Consider the following 19,687-nt stretch of genomic DNA (forward strand, 5'->3'; position numbering starts at 1 on the left):
CCCCAGATGGGACTCGAACCCACAAACACTGGCCTCCTAAGCCAGGGGTTGTGGGTTCGAGTCCCATCTGGGGTAAATACAAGCACACAGGTCCAATGGAAACCTGCCTGACACATGACGTTACTGACTGCTACTAATTGTCCTTAACACCAATGCCAGTGTTCAGCTAATGGGCCTGCTACTCTTAGCATGTGCTAATGTTGCCAGCAGCACTTTGACTTTAACACTTCCAATAAGGTCCTCTGGTACTTACATTAGTGGGCATCAGTAACATTTCCTTTATCCATGCTCGACGGTAAACAAGTTAAATGCCATTCTGTGAAGATCCTATATGTCAGCGGCATTTGAAGATTCTTTTGAATAAGACCACTCCACAATTCTTCTGAAGCCTTTTCTAAAAGCCTTTACATTGTCGTGGGAAAAAAGTATTCAACTATTCATCCTAGTTAATTAAAGAGAGATCCATGGATTTCACTCAGTCGGCACATTTATTCATATCTTTGCAAAAAGAGAACAGTTCATCATTCAGTCCTTATGGCATAGAATTCTGCTCTGTTCTGATCTGGGCAGCGTTCGTCCCCCTTTACTAACAACAATGGAAAATAGTCAGAGTCAAAACAAATTACAGACACTTTGGTTAAACAGTAACATGTTATGAATAAACCTTGGGAAAGAATCTGATTTGTTATGGGAAGAAGCTATGTCTGTTCTACAAACACCATCCTGCAGAAAATGATGTGGCCTTGAAAGTGAAACAGACTGAGTGAAAACTTTTATAGTGAGTAAATAGGATAAATTAATATATAATAAAAGAGAAATAAAAATGTTTTGACAAGTTAGTAGAAAGAATAAAAAACATTTGGAAATAAATTTTAGCTCTTATAACTGCAATATCTATAAATATACGGTAAGTACATATAATAACAATAAATCAGTCATATTTATCAAACAATCAATTTCCTCAGGACCACCATTGTCTGCCTGTCCACCCTCCAGCAAAGTATACTCCATAACTATGCAAACCTCCACAAACAGGAACCTTGGAGCAAGCGCATAACCACAACAGTGAGTCTTTGTTAAGCCATTCTCAGTATCGGCCGTTTTTACCATGGACTTTGAACTCACCACTCTGATCTCTTCCTAGTTCTTCCGCTTCTGATTCACCAGAATGCTGGATCTGTCCCTAAGCTGTGAAACTCATAATTTCAGACTCTCTAAGCTTATGTCATTTCAATAAACTGTTGAACTTTTTCCCTGCCTCTGAGTGTGCTTCCACATGTGGGCTAAACATTTAAGACCCATCATGACATGCGTTCTTATGGCTGCCATGGGTCCCACCGCCAGGCGGTTCCTTATAGTGCTGCCTTTAAATTGCTTAAATTTTTCTCATGTTATTTCTTAGACCAATATCTAATTTATTGTAACATGTAATGATAATCAATTACTGAATGCTAGTGTTAAGGTCCTTCAGGGGAGAGGAAAAAAAGAGAAAAACTTATCCAGATTTTCAGATGTTTTTCACACTTGCATTTCAAGGCTTCAACAAGTCTGAGTGTCAAAGTCAACTCATTTTTGTGATTTTTTATAAGGTACTGTGTATTCTTCAAGTTGTTTTAGGTAAAAGTTGATCCCATGTCTCAAGACTTGAGAAGCTTTTACCGAGGCAACCCCTAAAATTAAATTTCATGCATGCTTAAAAAGATGTAATCTATACAGTATTTTACCGGCTGAATTACAGGTGTGTATATAAGGAAGTGGCTTTGCAAAACTAAAATGGCTCTGAAAATGAAAACAAGTTTTTTTCTGCCTAAATCAGTCGAATGTTTGATTTTCTGAAAATCACTCTATGGTTATAGTTGTACAAAATGTACACCTGTCTGTTTCACTTGAAGGTATATTAATAGTGAACATGTTTTATTTATTTTCATAAGAACAACTTAAAACTTACTTTTTAATGTTTTTTAATTCATTTTCTATTTAGCTGTATGTATTTCCAGTTGTTTCTCAGTTCAGTTCAGTTTATGTGGATAATAAAGGGATAAAGATTTTGTTAACAGTCTGTGAAATCACGTGAGGCTTTTGGTCACATGATTTCTAAGAAATGCAGCAGTACAGAGTAGATGTTGCTTCTTTTACACAGTCCTTTCTGCCTGCTCAGCTTTGCAGACAAACGGGAAAGCAAAAAGGGAGGTAGGATTGATTCTTTTATGTACTGGAACAGATATTGGAATTTATTTAAGAGAAAAGGATTAAAGATAGAAAGAATATAAAAGAGTATGTTGTATCCCTTTTTTGTAAGGTGCAAAAAATACAAGCACATACACATATTATATGGCGCTGTGTTAATGTTAAAACTGCTTTATGTGCTGAGGTTTTTGCAATCTCAAACTGTATGCTGCTAGAGATAAAGTATGAAATATTTTTTTTCCTCCCCTCACCTATTGCGATCCCTTTCTTTTGTTTATCTAACTGCAAGAGCATGCCTTGTTACAGCAGCAAGGCCTTGGACACCACATCCCCACATGTATAATGTCTGGTATTGTCTTTCTGTGCATTTTTGTCTTTTTAGATGAGCTGTGTTGAAAATTTTACTTTGGGTATTAATAAAGTACAATTGGAAGTGAAATTATGCGGGAATCAGAGGAACCTGTCTGCATTATATGACATTACATTCACAATAACAACACACAGGTTTCCGAAAGTTCTGCCTAAAGACTTTACTGGGGAAAGAAATAAGATTTTCCTTATTCTGAGGACCCGTTTTGTTGAATGTATAAGTTACAGCTAAATAGGAAATCACTGGTCAATCTTCTTAAGAGGAAATGTGGGTTTTAAAGCCACCATGGAATCGTTTTCTAATTAAAAGTTTATTGTGGATGATCTTTAAGTTCCAAGGGGATCATATGGTTTTCACATATGCCAATCTTAGATATTTGCTCTCTGGCTGTAAATATGCTCAATAATTTTTTATGTAGCCAGTTAGCTTGGGTTGCAGCTCAACCGCTCTCACCGTATTAACTAGCATTTAAAGAAGTATAAACAGGCAGAGAGTTCCCACAGTGTGCTAAAAAAGCAATGGGAACGGTGCTGTGACGCTGTCACAAAATGCTTTTTTTTTCACACACTATAGCGAGTATAATTTGTCAAAACCTATGCAAATGACATTAGAAAACATGAGAAAAAAAACCTGCTAAAAATAAATAGTTTGTCGGTTCATTTTATCCCATGAGGTCCAAAAGGCGCCATCTAGCTTCTAAATTATTCTAAATTATTGCCTACCCCTCATCCTTACAATGTTTAACACATCATTATTAAGTAATGAATACAGAACCCGTTTCTATTAGGAATATCACTACAAGGGAAGTAGGGTAGTCAGTGCTTATTGTTTAAAAGGATACAGGACTGAAAAACTTAAATAATTAAATAATAAAACAATAGAAACACATAAAAGTCAAAATGTGCCGAAGTCTGTTTCCATTGAGACTATGATTTAGAACAGGGGCATCATAAATAACTGCACAGCACTGTTAATGAAAATGTTTTCAATTTATAAAAGGAAAAGCTACGTTTACACACCCTGTTTTATAGCTCTTTATAGCTTTATGGCTCTGCATTTAGAAACGCGTTCCTTGTTTCAAACTGTGATTTAGTATGCATCCATATAAGGACACTTTCAGGTAACTTAATACATAAGCAGTATAAGGGTGTGACTGTTATGGCTCAGCTCAGGGTGACTGTCCAATCTGCCTATCAGCATTTTATAGAAAAGCTCCCATTGTATGAAGGGGTATTTAGATCGATCTCGATCTAGCAGAGAGACAAATTCTTTCTTAGTACCCCTCTATTACACTTAACTATCTAAACCAGATAATAAGATACTGATTATCATCTATCAGCAAGTCAGCAGGATCTTTGAACTTCTGAACCTTAAACCATGATTTCTAAATGAGCAGAGAGTCCTAATCTTTAGATACTTTTCTGAAAATGTTATTTGAAATTCAGCTGTCATTTATGGGAAACACTGTTCATGTAGATGTCTGTTTAAAAGTGATGCAGGTTTTCTAAACTTTTAAAATGCTCTATGATCCTTACAGATTTCCGATTTAAAGACCAACATGGCAGGGTGAGTACAAATACATCATTGAACCAATTTATCCCATAGTATATTGCTGAATGCCTGGTTATAATGTTTGTTTTTTAAGCAGTGATTACAGTGATTAGCATAGTTGTTGCATGGATATAACCGCAGCACGATAAACATTTGACAGCTCCCCCCAGGCTTTTAGCTCCTTCAGGAGAAGAGATGGCATAGGGGGTGAAGCTGAAGCTCCCTCCAAACAAATATACATCTCTAATACGTTTACATACTGTACATAGGAAAAAAGGCCAGATAGTCAATCTCATTTTATTTCTTAAATTATGACAACTAAAAGATAATGTCAAGGTTAGGTTTGGTTTGGAGGACCCAAACGCAGAGGCAGAGAGGCTGAGAAGATTTCTAGGAGTTTTAATGGGGCAAAAACAGAGGCAGGAATTCAAAAATCCAACTAATAATGAAAAGCAAACCACAACTATGGAGACATCTGGGGAAACCAAACACGAGGAGCCAGGGAGAGACGAGGTAGGTGGACAACAGTACAGGAGGAAAGCAAAGACAAGGAACCAACAAAGAGTGAGAGCAGAGGGAGAGCAAATATAGCTGACAGAGACAAAGGGAGGGCTAACGAGCTGGCAAGGAGCAGGTGTGAGAGGAGACAACGAGGGAGCCAAGGGGAAAGAAACACACACACACACACACACACACACACACACACACACACACACACACAAGAGGGCAACAGAGGACAACAGAAAAACATGAGAACTAACATAAATCGAGAAACTAGAACAAAAAAGGAATTAAACCAATAAAACTAGGAAACATAGAGCAAAGTAAAGAACAATAGAAACAAGACCATGACAGATAAGGAAAATATATTTTAAATTGAGGCTAATCAAAGTTTAGATTTCCCATTAAGACTCACAAGATTTTAACCCTGAGACAGTGTGATTTAAACTTATTAATCTCTCTTCATCCTCTTACATGGGAGCTGGCTCGGAGCTTGTCTGTCTGGTTGTGTGTTTTTTACAGTTGCCTTTTGTATCTCTGCTTCTGTCTCCTTAAATTCAAATTCTTGTGAAAAAACAAGATGAGAGAAAACTGAATTGGAAAAAAAAAAAAAAAAAAAGAAGAGTAGACAAACTGAAAATATCAGTGATGTGATTTAATGATTGTTTAACTATAAACACATTTTTATGATTTCAAGTAGTGATACTGATTATTAGCAAAAAATAAATAATGTATGAACATTTGATTTCAGCCTACAATCTTACCATCTTCTCTGCTTTCACAGAAATAGAGAAAGTTCATTTGATTTTGAGGACATCATCTTCAAAAGTGATCTAGTTCGTACTGGGCCTCCTGATGTCTTTTGGCTGAAAACAAATAAAGAAAAGATTGGAACTCTGAACAAATTCATTGCTGGAGAAAGAGACAATACCAAACCAAATAAAACTTTTTTGCTTGTTGGTGAAGCAGGAGCTGGAAAATCTAATCTTGTCAACTCTTTATTTAACTATGCAGTGGGAGTAAAGTTTAAGGATGAAATCTGGTTTCAGATAGTTGAGGAAAAAAAGGACAAAAGCCAGGCATCAGATGTGATCGTCTATCAAATATGTGGTTTCAAAGATCAGTCTCTGCCATTCTCTGTGACTGTCGTTTATACTCCTGGATATAGACACGGTCAACGGTTTGATCATAACATCCACATCACACAACAATTATTGGAGTTATTCCAAGGTGATGATGGAATCCATGAAGTCCATGCAGTAGGGCTGGTCCTTAAGGAGGGTAGTGATTCAGTGAGTGACCAACTGATGTTCATCTATGAATTTATTTTTTCTCTGTTTGGAAAAGAGGTGAAGAAAAACATTGTTGCTGTCCTGACAAACTCAAATGGAAAACAACCTAAAAAGATTCTTCAGGATCTTGAAGCTGCAAACATCAAATGTGCCAAAAATGAGAAGAATCAAACAGTTTATTTCCAGTTTGATAACTGCCAGGATGAAGAAAGAACAGAAGAATCCGAATTAGCCATAGAAAATGCTTGGAGAATAACTGAAAGGGGGATGAAACAGCTCACAGCCTTTTTGGAAAAATCGTCACCCCAGAAGGTCGTGCTGGAAGTACAGAAAGAGCAGATCAGACTGACGGCCTGCATCCAGAACCTGCAAGAGAGAATCAAGTTCTCAGAGTTGAAACTGAGAGATTTAAAAATGACTCAAGAGGCTCTTCGTAACAATAAACAGAAGATAAGTAATAAGAAGTTAAATGTTTTGATTCCTGAGGCCTACAGAGGAATGAAGCCGCTTACCGATAAGAGATGTGGTTTTGAAACAGCTGTCTGTTGCTTTGTCTGTCAGGAGAACTGTCACTATCCTGGATGCCAAAAGGAGTTAAAACCTGAACAGTGTGAGGTGATGATGAATGGAGACTGCACTTCATGTACCAACAAGTGTCCTGCATTCAACCATAAGAAAGATAACCAGCGATTTGTGATCAGGACCCAGAAGCTTCAAAAAAATGAAGAAGCATTAAAACAACAGTATGAAAACAAACAGGGAGCAGGAGAAAAGAAGGGGGAGCTTTCAGCATTACTTGAAACTAAAAAAAAAGAACTGAACACAGAGCAAAAACAATTAATAAAGGATGCATATTGGCTTTTTCTTAAACTTTATGTCTTTGCCAAGAATCATGATGAGTCACTGTCTGTTTATGTGATCCTGGAATTCCTTATCAAGAAGATGAAGGGACAAAAGGATGAAGAAAAGCTGCTGGAACTGGACTCAATATACAGCAGAATGGACGAGGGAACCAGAATAGCATTACAAGACAGGTACACTTACTTTCAAAATCTAATTTATTCTCTTTTAAACTGTGCTGTGATGTTCGTAAAAATCATTTTGAGTTTGAAACCGTTGCTATTTCACTTCATAGAGATTTACCATCTATTCCTCTTATGTTTTTTTTCTGAAGAAATTAGAAAAATAGGTCATACACATTCTTAATAGTTTTTCTAATAAAATGAATGGTAGCCGGTGCACGCCGATGACGTCATACACACTCCGCTTTGTTTTTAGAAAATATAAATATATGAAATATAACCGCGGATGTATGTGGGACTGTGATTCACCTACATGTTATGAATGCTGGCGTACTATAAAGAATAAATTATTAACAGTTTAGCTTGTGCCTTCAACTCGTTGGCCATAGCAAGACGTTACTGGATATCACAAAACCAAATATCTTCAGAACGGCTCCAAATGACACAAAACTCATATGGGTGAGTAGAACATGATGTAATAACGTAAAATCAAGGGCCGAATGTAAAAGAAACAGTGTTCCCCTTTAAGGTCGTTGTTGGCCAGTAAATTTACCCAAAACTGGCCCATGCCAATGTAATGGGGAGTCGATAGTTTCGTTACTGGCATGGCTTAACAGGCACGATGTTTTGACCAACTGCATGGTGATGAGATTTTTGGTGATAGTGGGAAGGAATCAACTTTAAAGGCTGATTAATATTTTGAAACTAGGCCCTCTCCATAGGTTTCACAGTGAACAAAAAGACGTCCCTGCCCCCTCCGCAGACTCTCTGCTGCACCTCTCCCAAATTGTATGTGACCACAGACAGGAGGCTAACTTGTTTTGTTTTTATGACCGAAATTGCGGAAAACAACTCGTGAAGTTGGACCAGCTACAAGAACGAGGTTCTCGAGAACGCTGGGACCCTTTTTCTACCTGGATTCACGCTCTTTTTCGCCGTCATGTCCCTTCACTGTCGGACAAACTCGCCCCCACTTCCTCAGCGCCTCGGCCATATCTAGACCCACAGCATATAGTGCAGACCACGCTTTATACTAGGCATAAATCTAAAATGTCTGCATCAAGCTCACTGCGACACACTGCTGCAGGAGTATAACCAAGCCATATCGCTGTGCTATAGGTTTTTGAGAGCTGAAACCTGAGTTCTCCCGCCCTGTTTAAGGTTGTTTTTTCTCTCTTAACATAAATTGCTTCTTTGTCCAAAATGTGAAAATTCTGGTCCTCAAATGAGTGTCGTTTGTCCTTAAGGTGTAGGTGGAGAGCAGAGTCTTGTCTAGAGGAGGTAGCTCTTCTGTGTCTTCTGTGTTTGTCCACAATTCCCAAGCAATCATCAAGTAGCAAATGTATTAATGTGGTAATCATTGCCCCATGGTAAAATTAAATTTGAAATGACATACCTACCTACCTAAAGCAAACTTCTCATCTTTCGTGGCTTTGTCCGTGGCGTGCTGGTCATGTATTCTCCTCATGATACTTAGCCTCACAGATAGTTTGTAAGATAGGTCACCTGTGGCAGCTTGAAGAACAAGCTCGAGCCCATTATCTTCAACCAGCTAAGAGCGGCAGCTGGTGGCTATCCATTGAGAAAGATTTGTTAGCTTGACTGATAGAGCTGTGCTGACTAGCTTGCCTCGAATGCACTCAAACATTGCAGTTTGACCAACATAACTCTTCCCCTGCACTACCTCGGTGCTTGGCCTGGCCAGCATCTTCAGCATTGGCTAAGGCAAAGAATTTAGGTGGTACTTGAGACTGGAAGAACTTCTATAGTAAACAAATTCCACAGCCTTAGTCTTGTCGAGGTTTCCATTGGGAAGCTCCTTTAAAATAAACTTTCCCTGATGCACACGTGGTGGCTTTATAGCTGCATCCATGTTGGCATGTCACATTCAATGTGGTAATTTCACAGTAGGCTTACACAGGTTTCGAAGACTGATTCGTTCTCACCTCTAGATATACATCTATGCTAAGATATCAAGGTGAAAGTCATCAAAACTTATTTAGTATAGACCTAGCTCCTAAAGAATAGATTAACAGCTATATTTTTTTATCGCCCAATATGAGTCTGGCGTTAAAGCAGCACGTTTACGCCGATGATGGCCTACCACTATTTTTTTTATCAGAACCCTTGCTGTACTGTTTTGGATCAGACTTGGACTTCCTGAAAGATTTACAAAAACCCACTTGTTACATTGTGAGGAATTTAGCTGCAAAAAAGAAAAAAGAAGACATTTTATATGCACAGAAAAGTTATATCTAAGGCAATAAGATGCACATATAAAATAGTATTGCCAGATGAACAGAATAGCACAGATAGCATAGATACAATAACCCAGTATGAAAAAGAGTTAATGTCCATGTAGTGACTAGTTTTGTGTTTATGAATATGTCGATATGTTGTTTGGAGTTTAACAGTCTTATGACATGTTGAATTAAGCATTTGTGGATTCTAGTTTTTCAATTGAAGCTCCTTAACCTCATACCAGAGAGCAGCTGTAAAAACAGCCCATGACATTAATGACAGGCTCTTTTATTTAGGTGACCCCATTTTTTCTCTAGTCCCTCTTGTGTCTTGCTTCAGGTGATTATTCAGCTAGCACACAAACAAATTCACAGTTAAGGGTCTCTTGGAAACTTGTGCTGCTGAAAACTAGAGACCAGATGCTAGCATCTCATTTAAAGCTTCATCCCCACATTAACTATAAGGGTCTGAATAAGATTAGTGCAAAACAGAAGATCACCTCCTTTCTCAGGAGCTTTCTCTAAACTGGATATGTGCTGAACCTAAAATCTAGTTCTTATCAGGGAAAGGGACAAGTGGAAGATGGTGTTTATTATTCAAGTATTTTGTCATGCTGTTTAGATTGTGCAACAGTCCTACCTCTTTTCAACATTTTTCATTTTACGTCCTTCAGGAGATGCTTGGTTAGTTGGTCTTTGTTTAAGAAGGGTATCCTGCTATGGATGTGGAATCTGAGGACCAGGCTGTCCAAATGTGGAGCAGCATCTGCTCAGCTAAAGCACATGTACTTTTTTATGTGAAATATGACTGATAAAGTATCATTAATTTCAGTTTACATGTCTATTGTTTGTGTATTGTTTAAGTTCACATGTCTATTCTATTCTGCAGAATGAGGATGAACTCATCTTATCAGGAGGCTTTAATCTCAGAAAGTGTTCAAATCCATCAAGGACCTCCTTATGTCTACCAGCTAATACCAAAGACGGGGAGGATTGGAACTCTGACCAGACTGACATTTGGAAGCAAAGATCATAACAAAATTAATAAAACCATCTTATTAGTTGGTGAAACAGGAGCAGGAAAGTCCACAATGATCAATGCTCTGTTCAACTATGCTGTAGGGGTTAGGTTTGAGGATGAAGTTTGGTTTCAGCTTGTAGAAGAGGAGGAAAGAAGTCAGACATCAGATGTGGTCGTCTATCAGATCTTTGGTTTTGAGGACCAAACTCTGCCATTCTCTCTGACTATCATCGACACTCCTGGGTATGGAGATGATCAATCGCTTGATCATGGTATTAAGATCTACCAACAAATATTGGAGTTATTCCAATCAGATGAAGGAATTGATGAAGTTCACGCAGTAGGTTTAGTAATAAAGGATGAGGGGAATCCAGTCAGTGACCAACTGAAGAACATCTATGATTTCATTTTGTCCGAGTTTGGAAAAGATGTGGAGAAAAACGTTGTAGCTCTTCTGACAAACTCAAATGGAAAACAACCTAAAGTTATTCTTCAGGCTCTTGAGGCTGCAAAGATCAAATGTGCCAAAAATGAAAAAAATCAAACCGTTTATTTTCAGTTTGATAATCGTCAGTGCGAGGAGAAAACTGAAGAATCAGAATTATTTATAGAATATGCTTGGAAAGTAACACAGAGAGGAATGAAACAGCTCACAGCCTTTTTAGAAAACTCTTCTCCTCAGAAGCAAGTGGTCATGTTGGAGGAGTCAAAAGAGCACGTCCGACTGATGGCGTGCATCCAAAACCTGCAGGAGAGAATTAAGTTCACAGAGTTGAAACTGAGAGATGTTAGAATGATCGAAGAAGCTCTTTATAACAGCAAACAGTGCAAAAGTGATAAGGCCTTAAAGGTAACTATTCCAGAGACCTACAAAGATATGGAGCTACTTACAGATAAGAGCTGTGGTTTTGAAACAGCTGTCGTCTGTTTGCGCTGTCAGGAAAACTGTCACTATCCTGGCTGCACAAAGGCTTTTATTCCTCAACAGTGTGAGGTGATAATAGCTGGAGAATGTACCTCTTGTACCAACAAGTGTTCAGCATCAGAACATGTGAAAAAAAAATGGCGATTTGTTTTAAGGACCCAGAGAGTTCTAAAAAAAAAAGAAGAATTACAACAAGAATTTGAACAGAAACATAGACCAGAAGAGAAGAAGTTGAAACTTTCAGCAAGGCTTGAATCAAAGAAAATAGAGCTGACAGCCGAGAAAAAACAATTGATAAATGAAGCATCTATTTTTTTCATCAAACTTTATAACTTACTTAAGTTTGAAGATTCAGATCATGTATCAACATCCACTTATGTAATTTTGAACTATATCATCAAGAAAATGAAAGAACAAGGGGATGAAGAAAAGCTACAGGTACTCGAGGAAATTTACAGCAGAATGGATCAAGGAACCAGAACATCGCTACAACACAGGTACAGTTACACTTTCAAAATGTCATTTTAAACTTAAAGAAAAAGTTCAACATTTCTATAGCTTAAACCAGGATTCCCATACTTTTCTATGCCATGGCTCTCCAAACAATATTTACTCTCAATCAAAACTCTTGTTTAAATGTGATTGTTGTGGGAGAGCAAAGCTTCATGTGAAAACTTCAAAAAGGGAAAACTCAAATTTCTACAACTAAATTCGCAAACTTGATATAATGGAGGGGTTTCCGTGCTCCAATGATCCTAGAGGCTGTGTCTTCAGGGCTTAAATGCACCTGGTAATGTCTCCTAAGGCATACAGGCTCTGGGTGACAGGTCAGACAAAGAGGGGTTCAAAACATCCTTATGATAACATATCACACAAACAAAAAAATCAAGGCAATCAATATCACACGATAAAGCAAATTATCCTGTCATTCTATTTGGAGACTTAAATGCTCAAATGGGATATATACAGTCAGTGTTGGGCAAGCTACTTGTCCAGTGTAGTGAGCTAAGCTATCAGTTACTCAACAATAAATTAAGCTTCACTACACCAAAGCTACCACCTAAAGAATTATAGCAAGCTAAGTTACACTAATGTGTTAAAAGTAACTTAACTACATCAGAAGCTACTTAACGTCGTACCAAACTAATATCAATTCAAAATGAGTCTGACACACTGGTTAAAACATTTATTAAAGATCAGCCAATGACATAACACAGTGTAAACATTGCTTTATGATCAGCATATTAAAATAAAAACTAAAGTAATTACTAGTAGACAAACTAGTAAACAATCTGCTGTTATTAGAATCAAATTAAAGGTACTGTGTAGAGTTCTACACACCGAGACATGGCTATGAGTTTGCATTCAATGGACATCTCTAGGGAAAACAAAACCCTACAAAAGGCATCTTATTTCTTTAGGGTCTCCCTTAGAGAAAACTTCTTCAGACCTCAATTAAACAGTCGATTCAAGTAACAAATGAAACTGTTTACAAAAGAAGGTGAAAAAATAAAGAAGCTAATTAAGAGATACATATATATATGTCTCACCATATAATTTAATTTCTACCTACATATTTATTCATTGTATTTTTGGAGGCAATTAATTGAATGCTTATTTATTTATTTATTGAGCATTTATTTATTTATGTATTTATTTTATATACGGTAGAGCTGTTCCTCCATAAAAAATCTTATCTGTGCACAGCCTAAAAACAGATTTATGTAAACATCCTGTCAGGTAAACTAGGCCATGAAAATACAATATCGAAGTTTCACTACAGCTCTCTAATTAGAGTATCTTAGTGGCACATATGGGAGAACTATCCTGCCATAATGCAAGAGCACATAACTTCAATTAGAGAAAAGAATTTCATCTTCTTGCTCTCAAAACTTATAATGCTCACACTCAAAACATGCGCTCTCTCTCAAATATTTTCTCTTCTTTCTCAAATCTTTGTTTCTTCTCTCAGATTTAATGCTTCTTGCACAGATATTTTCTCCTCTCGCTTGCCTCCTTCTCTTCGCGCACAAACCGCGCTCTGTTACGCTCGCAAACCCGTAGGCTCTGCTTGCGGATTTGTCTTGCTCTCTCAGACTGCAGTTGGATCGTTGCCTAGCAACCTTTCCAGCCAATAGAACGACAGACTCGGAAAGGGTGCGCTTGTTTAACCCTACGGAGTGTGCCTGTGCTACTACGCCACTTATAAGAGCGTCAGCTGAAACTGCTTTTTACAGTAGTTTTGTGGCTGATTGTTGTTTAGAAATAGAAAACCTGGTTTCATTTCTTAGTTATGCCCTGGATTTTGTAGCGTTTGTGGACGCTACGTCGCTACTTGATCAAAACAATAACGTCGCTACAGGAAAGTTACTTGATAAATAAAGCAGCGACGCTACGGTCAAGCTACTGGAAAATGTAGTTAAACTAATAGCTTCGCTACATGTAGCGGCGCTACTGCCCATCACTGTATACAGTATATATATATATGTAAAATCGTATTTTTTTGGGCTACTGGTTGGCCTGGCCAGCATCTTCAGCATTGGCTAAGACAAAGCATTTAGGTGGTACTTGAGACTGGAAGAACTTCTGTAGTAAATGAATTCCACAGCTTTAGTCTTGTCGAGGTTTCCATTGGGAAGCTCCTTTAAAATAAACTTTCCCTGACACACACGCGGTGGCTACTGGTTGTAAAGTAATTTATTATCAGAACAATGTCCATCGTTTGACTACTTCCCCTTACATATACATAAATTCAACAATAATCAGAACCAACTACCGTAGAAAAAAGTTGCCTCCTCCCATTAGCAACACCTTATCACTGATCAGAATCATGGTTGGGCTTCAATAACCCGATCCCCCATCAGACACTGAATACTTAAAATGAAATACGTCCCCTGGTGGCCATAAGCACAGGAAAGGACAAAAGGCTCCTACTATATATATATATATATATATATATATTGAGAGAGAGACTTACAGTGCCTTGTGAAAGTTTCAGTCCCCTTGAACATTTCAATCTTTTGCCACATTTCAGACTTGAAACATAAATATATAAAATTATATCTTTTTTTGAAGAGTCAGCAACATGTGAAACACAAATGTGGAACGAAAATTATGTGATATTTAGAAATAAAAAACTGAATGGTGAGGTATGCCAAATCCATCGGCCTCTTTACTTTCAGTGCAGCAAACTCTCTCCAGAAGTTCAGTGAAGATCACTGAATGATCTAATGTTGACCTAAATGACTGATGATGATAAAAGAATCCACCTGTATGTAATCAAGTCTTTGTATAAATGCATATGCTCTGAGGTAGTCTCAGATGTCTTTTTAAAGCACAGAACACATCAAAAAGAAAAAGGAACAAATCAGGCAAGTCCTAGATACCCCTGTGCAAAAGTTTACAACTTTAAGAATTTGGATACAAAATGATTTCCCACCTGGGAGACACAGAAAACATGTCAAAAAAGGTGCTCTGGTGAGATGAGACCAAAATCTAATTTTGTGGTGCCCTATTTGTTGGTACTCACCTACCATCATTTTAGTGCTGGATCTGGGCCCCGCCCAATGCTGGTAATGGTATTGGTGCAACACTACTAACTGTTGCTAGTTGCTCTTTACTTTGTCCTTTCCCCCACCAAAAGCGGGGCTTTGCTGCTTGCAGTAATAGCCCCAACAAGTCCCAACCACCTCCACCTAAATGGCATTCTTTCACAATGTTCTATTAAACGTCTTGTAATGATTTTTTTTAGAGAAGCAAATACATTTTCTTCCCAGAATAAGAGAGTCCCTTGTAATGCTCCTCAGGGAAACAGCCCATATCCACTACATCGCAAATTTACCTTGCTTTACAGAAACACTTTTTATGGTTTATCTCCAACAAAAACAAATACTCTGTAATTCTCCCCTGATCCAATCTAGATTTAATCCAAAGGACTGCATTTTTGGGGAAAATTGAACATGGAAATATACTTATTAAATTATAATTACTGTAATAAAGTAACTGATTTTTTTATATAAACAATTGATTCTTTTTTTCCTACAGGATGGGAATAACCTTATTTAATCAGGAAGCTTTGATATCAGAAAGTGTTCAAATCCATCATGGGCCTCCTTCTATCTACCAGCTGATACCAAAGAAAGAGATGATTGGAACTTTGACCAGAGTGACGGCTGGTGAGAAAGATGAGAACAAGATCAATAAAACCATCTTATTAGTTGGCGAAACAGGAGCAGGAAAGTCCACCTTGATTAATGCTCTGTTCAACTATGCTGTGGGAGTGAAGTTTGAGGATGAAGTTTGGTTTCAGATCGTAGAAGAGGAAAGAAGTCAATCACAAAGTCAGACATCAGATTTGATCGTCTATCAGATTTTCGGTTTTGAAGGCCAAAGTCTGCCGTTCTCTCTGACCATCATCGATACTCCTGGATTTGGAAACACCAGAGGATTGGAAAAAGATAACTCTGTCAGCAGAAGATTGTTGGACTTGTTCAGATCAGAAGATGGAGTTCATGAGATCAATGCAGTGGGTCTGGTGATGAAGGCCAGTGATAACCGACTGAATGGCAGACTGAGGTACATCTTCAATTCAGTGATGTCTTTGTTTGGAAAAGACCTGGAGAATAACATTGTAGCTCTGGTCACTCATTCTGATGGGAGACGACCTGAAAATGTGCTAAACGCCTTGGAAGATGCAGAAATTAAATGTTCCACAGATGAGATGAATCAGCCTGTTCACTTCATGTTTAATAATCAACAGATCAAACAGAGAAACAGAACAGATAAAGATCAGGATGGTTCAAAATACTTCTGGGACTTTACTAATGAAGAGATGGGTCGTTTGAGAGACTTTCTGACAAAAACCAAACCTCAGCCTCTAAAAACAACTGTGTAGGTTCTGAATGAACGGATCAGACCACATCCAGAATATGCAGGAGAGAATCAAGCTGACTGAGATGAAGCAGAATGAAATCAAACAGACTGAAGAAGTGTATAATAAACATGAAGAGATGAAGGAGAACCAGAACTTTACTACAGAAGTTGATGAGGTCTACAAAGAAAAAGAAACAATCAATTGTGGAAGGTGGGGTTTGGTGTTTTTAGAAGGAGCCGTTACCTCTTCTGTCTGTGAGGAGAACTGTCACTATCCAGGATGCACAATGGCCTGGAAACCAGGACACTGTGAGGTCATGAAGAAGGGGCACTGCACAGTTTGTACCAAGAAGTGTCCTGCATCAGATCATAATAGAAAACTGGAGATATGTGATAAAGACTAAGAAAGTTTAGAAGACCCTGTAGGATGTGAAGAAGAAAACCTAAAAGAATAAAACTGAATTTGAGACCACATCAAGTCTTTTGGAAAACCTGGAGAAGGAAACCAGCAAACTAAAAACAGAGCAGTCATCACTGCTGGATGAGGCCTACAATCATGTTATCAAACTGGATCAGATCATCCTGAATGTTAACTCAGGTTACAGGTTGAAATACCTGGACTTTCTGATAGAGAAAATGTAGGAAAGGGGAGACAAAGAAAGGGTCCAAGTACTCGAAGAGAGGAAGATCAGGATCGAGAAAGAAACGCAGGGTCAAATCCAAAGGCAGAGAGTTATGGAAATGTTTAAGGAAGTTCTTGGTTTTTAAGAAGTACATTATTATTTCATTTTCTGCATGGCAATTAACACAATGTATAAATCATTAAGATAGCACTCAGAGAAAATATGACAAAATAATAAATTGTAAATATTCATAACTATAATCCATCAATATATTGGAAACCAAAGGGAAAGATGTTAGCTGTTTTCTTTATATTCTTGTTTTTATGTTCTAATTACTTTATAACAGACTAGAACACAGCATTCAACCTGATAAAGGAAAAACATGGGGATATAAAAAATGATTTTTTTTTTTTTAGATTTCTAATGTTTAAATGTATGTTAGTCATCTACTGTTATTAACTATGTTGGAACTGATATTAGATAAGAACTAGTTATTCTGATTGTAAGTACTTTGTCAGTTCTATTAAATTTTAATGAAACATATCTTTCTATTTACTAAATTTTATATTTTCAAGGTCTTTCTACAGTTAGTAGGTTCTGATATGTATGTCACCAGGTGATTAAAATACTATTTCCAGTACAGGGTAAATGTTAACAAGAAGTCAACTCATTATGTGTCTTAACAATTCGATAAATAGATGTTTGGATTAGATCAGATTTGAAGCTAATTAATTTAGACTTTTTACAGTTAATACAATTATATAAGTAGGATAGAATAGGGAAAGCTGCAACTAGTCTTTTTTTATTTTATTTAGTATAACAAACATGCTACATTGATGACATTGATACTGCACATGCTTAGTTGGACCCTCCATATAATCGGCAGGACTTAAGATTGATTGAAGATAATCTTCTACTGGACATATTTTAGGAAAAAAATGTTTTTAGGTTCAATAGAATTTTTTTCTCATAGTGCATTTTTGTCCCCATACTTTCTTGACAGTCTATATTAATTAGTTATATTATTATATCTTGAGAAAATTTCTATACATATTTAATATGGTTATATTTTTATAACTTAGATTTTCTTTTTCTTTCAATACTTCTTTTTGTATAAACTGTGTTTGCTTGTTAACTTGGGATGCTTAATAAAAGAGGGTTTTAAAAAGGTTTCGATATTTTTTTGCTTGATTTCGGGATGTCTGTCTATGTGCACTTTACAGAGAGACCAAAGTTGCATTTAATTTGTTAAGTTGAGTTATAAACAATATACATTCTTAGAATGTTATAATAATGGAGAAAAAAGAAAAACAAAAGATGATTTGTGATCTATGTAGTGCCTCTGGCAGGGAGGAGAATCCGGCAGCTTCTATGGGTCACCTGGATATATCAGTAAAGCTGAGCTAAGGCTAGGCTAACAGAGAATAAGGGTGTGAGAAACTTATTTCCACAAGAAAGCTTGATCATTGATTAGTTTAAGCGCATCATTACAGCACGTATCCGTATGCAGCTGGCGTGCTGCCCTTGCAAACACGGAAAACATGATGACCAGGTGAGGGAGGGGCCTTTATATACAGACAGTCCCACATCCAATTAGATTTGGCACTTGTGTGGAGCCCACAGGGCATACTGCCACATTCCACCCCCCCCAAACTGCATCAACGTCCCAATGATGATCCAACTTCACACCAAGGCCGAATACAGCAGACATGGTACTGGATGAACGTCCTTCTCTTACTGCTGGCCTTGGAAGATGATAGAGATTACGATGCTTGCAGTTGATCGTACTGATCCACTGTATGCACTGACACCCCACCGGGACCACACTCTGCAGCTGATTTGACTAGTAATGAGGTAGGCCCATTTGCTGTTCTCCTGAAAAAGTTTAAAAAACAATCCACTGGACTTTGTTTCCAAGGTTTGAAGACATTTCGCTCCCATCCAGGAAGCTTTCTCAATTCAAAATGTCTGGATTTGCATTAAGTTTTAGGCTTTATGTAGTGGACCAAAAACAAGGCCTTGTATTGCTTGGTTGCTGCACTGAACAGCATACACCGAGGAATGCTCTGATCTTTATATTGGAGAAACCAAACAACCTCTCCACAGACGCATGGTCCAACACAGAAGAGCGGCCTCCTCTGGACAAGACTCTGCAGTTCATCTACACCTTGTGGACAAAGGAAATTTTTTGAGCACAAGAATGTTCACATTCTGGATAAAGAAAATAGGTGGTTTAAGATGGGTGTAAAGGAAGCCATCTATGTTAAGAGAGAAAAACCAACCTTAAAAAGAGGTGGGTGGACTCGGATTCCAGCTACCGAAAACTTACAATTCAGTTATTGAGTTGATTCCTTCCAGGTATCATCACAACCCCCACCCCATCACAGGGGAACAGAGTAACTCTGCTTTAGTCAGATAAACAATCCCCCCTTTAACCACCGACCTTTCAAAATCATAGACAGGCTTCAGGTATTACAGGCTAACAATGGAACCCAATGACCCACTCGTCAGGTTCAATTGGCATGTTTGCAAGCAATACAAGGCCTTGTTTTTGGTCCACTATATAAAGCCTCAAACTCAATGTGAATCCAGACATTTTGAATTGAGAAATCTTCCTGGATGGGAAGCAAAATGTCTTCAAACCTTGGAAACACCATCCATTGGTTTATTTTAAAAACTTTTTCAGGATGACTATGACCTGGATGACTGAGAATCTTCACCAGCATGCTGATTTGCAGTTATGCTGCGTTCACACCGGATGCAGCAGGCGCGACAGAAGCAGCGAGTTTACATGCATAGTCAATGGTTGACGCGCGTCAAGGCGCAGCAAAAGGTCCCGCGGCGCGTTTTGAGCAGAAGGCGCGCGTGGTGCTGCAAACGCGCTGCTGCTCGAGATGGAAAAATTGAACATTTCCTGCTCAACACCCCACATCAACCAATCAGAGAAGCTGATCTGGGAGCTGGCAGGGAGAGAGACACATCACTGATTATACAGAGCGCTGTGATCACTCCTCTGAAACAGTTTATTGACGCATAAATTAACCTAAAATGCAGAAATCTGCCGGCAGAATATGTTCGCTTTT

At 37.9% G+C, this 19,687-nt stretch overlaps 1 protein-coding gene across 1 annotated transcript in view; it reads left to right on the forward strand.

The window, feature by feature from the left end:
• Nucleotides 1-16,003, forward strand: part of LOC107083946 — a 26,747-nt gene extending 10,744 nt beyond the window's left edge. The window contains exons 3-4 of the mRNA XM_015373549.1: nucleotides 6,790-6,935; nucleotides 15,154-16,003. Of these exons, the coding sequence (XP_015229035.1) occupies nucleotides 6,790-6,935; nucleotides 15,154-16,003 (996 nt within the window). The remainder of the gene's footprint in view (nucleotides 1-6,789; nucleotides 6,936-15,153) is intronic.
• Nucleotides 16,004-19,687: the final 3,684 nt, after the last annotated feature.

This window comes from Cyprinodon variegatus, unplaced genomic scaffold, assembly GCF_000732505.1.
Source record: "Cyprinodon variegatus isolate N-32 unplaced genomic scaffold, C_variegatus-1.0 Scaffold88, whole genome shotgun sequence".
Classification (NCBI taxonomy): Eukaryota; Metazoa; Chordata; class Actinopteri; order Cyprinodontiformes; family Cyprinodontidae; genus Cyprinodon; species Cyprinodon variegatus.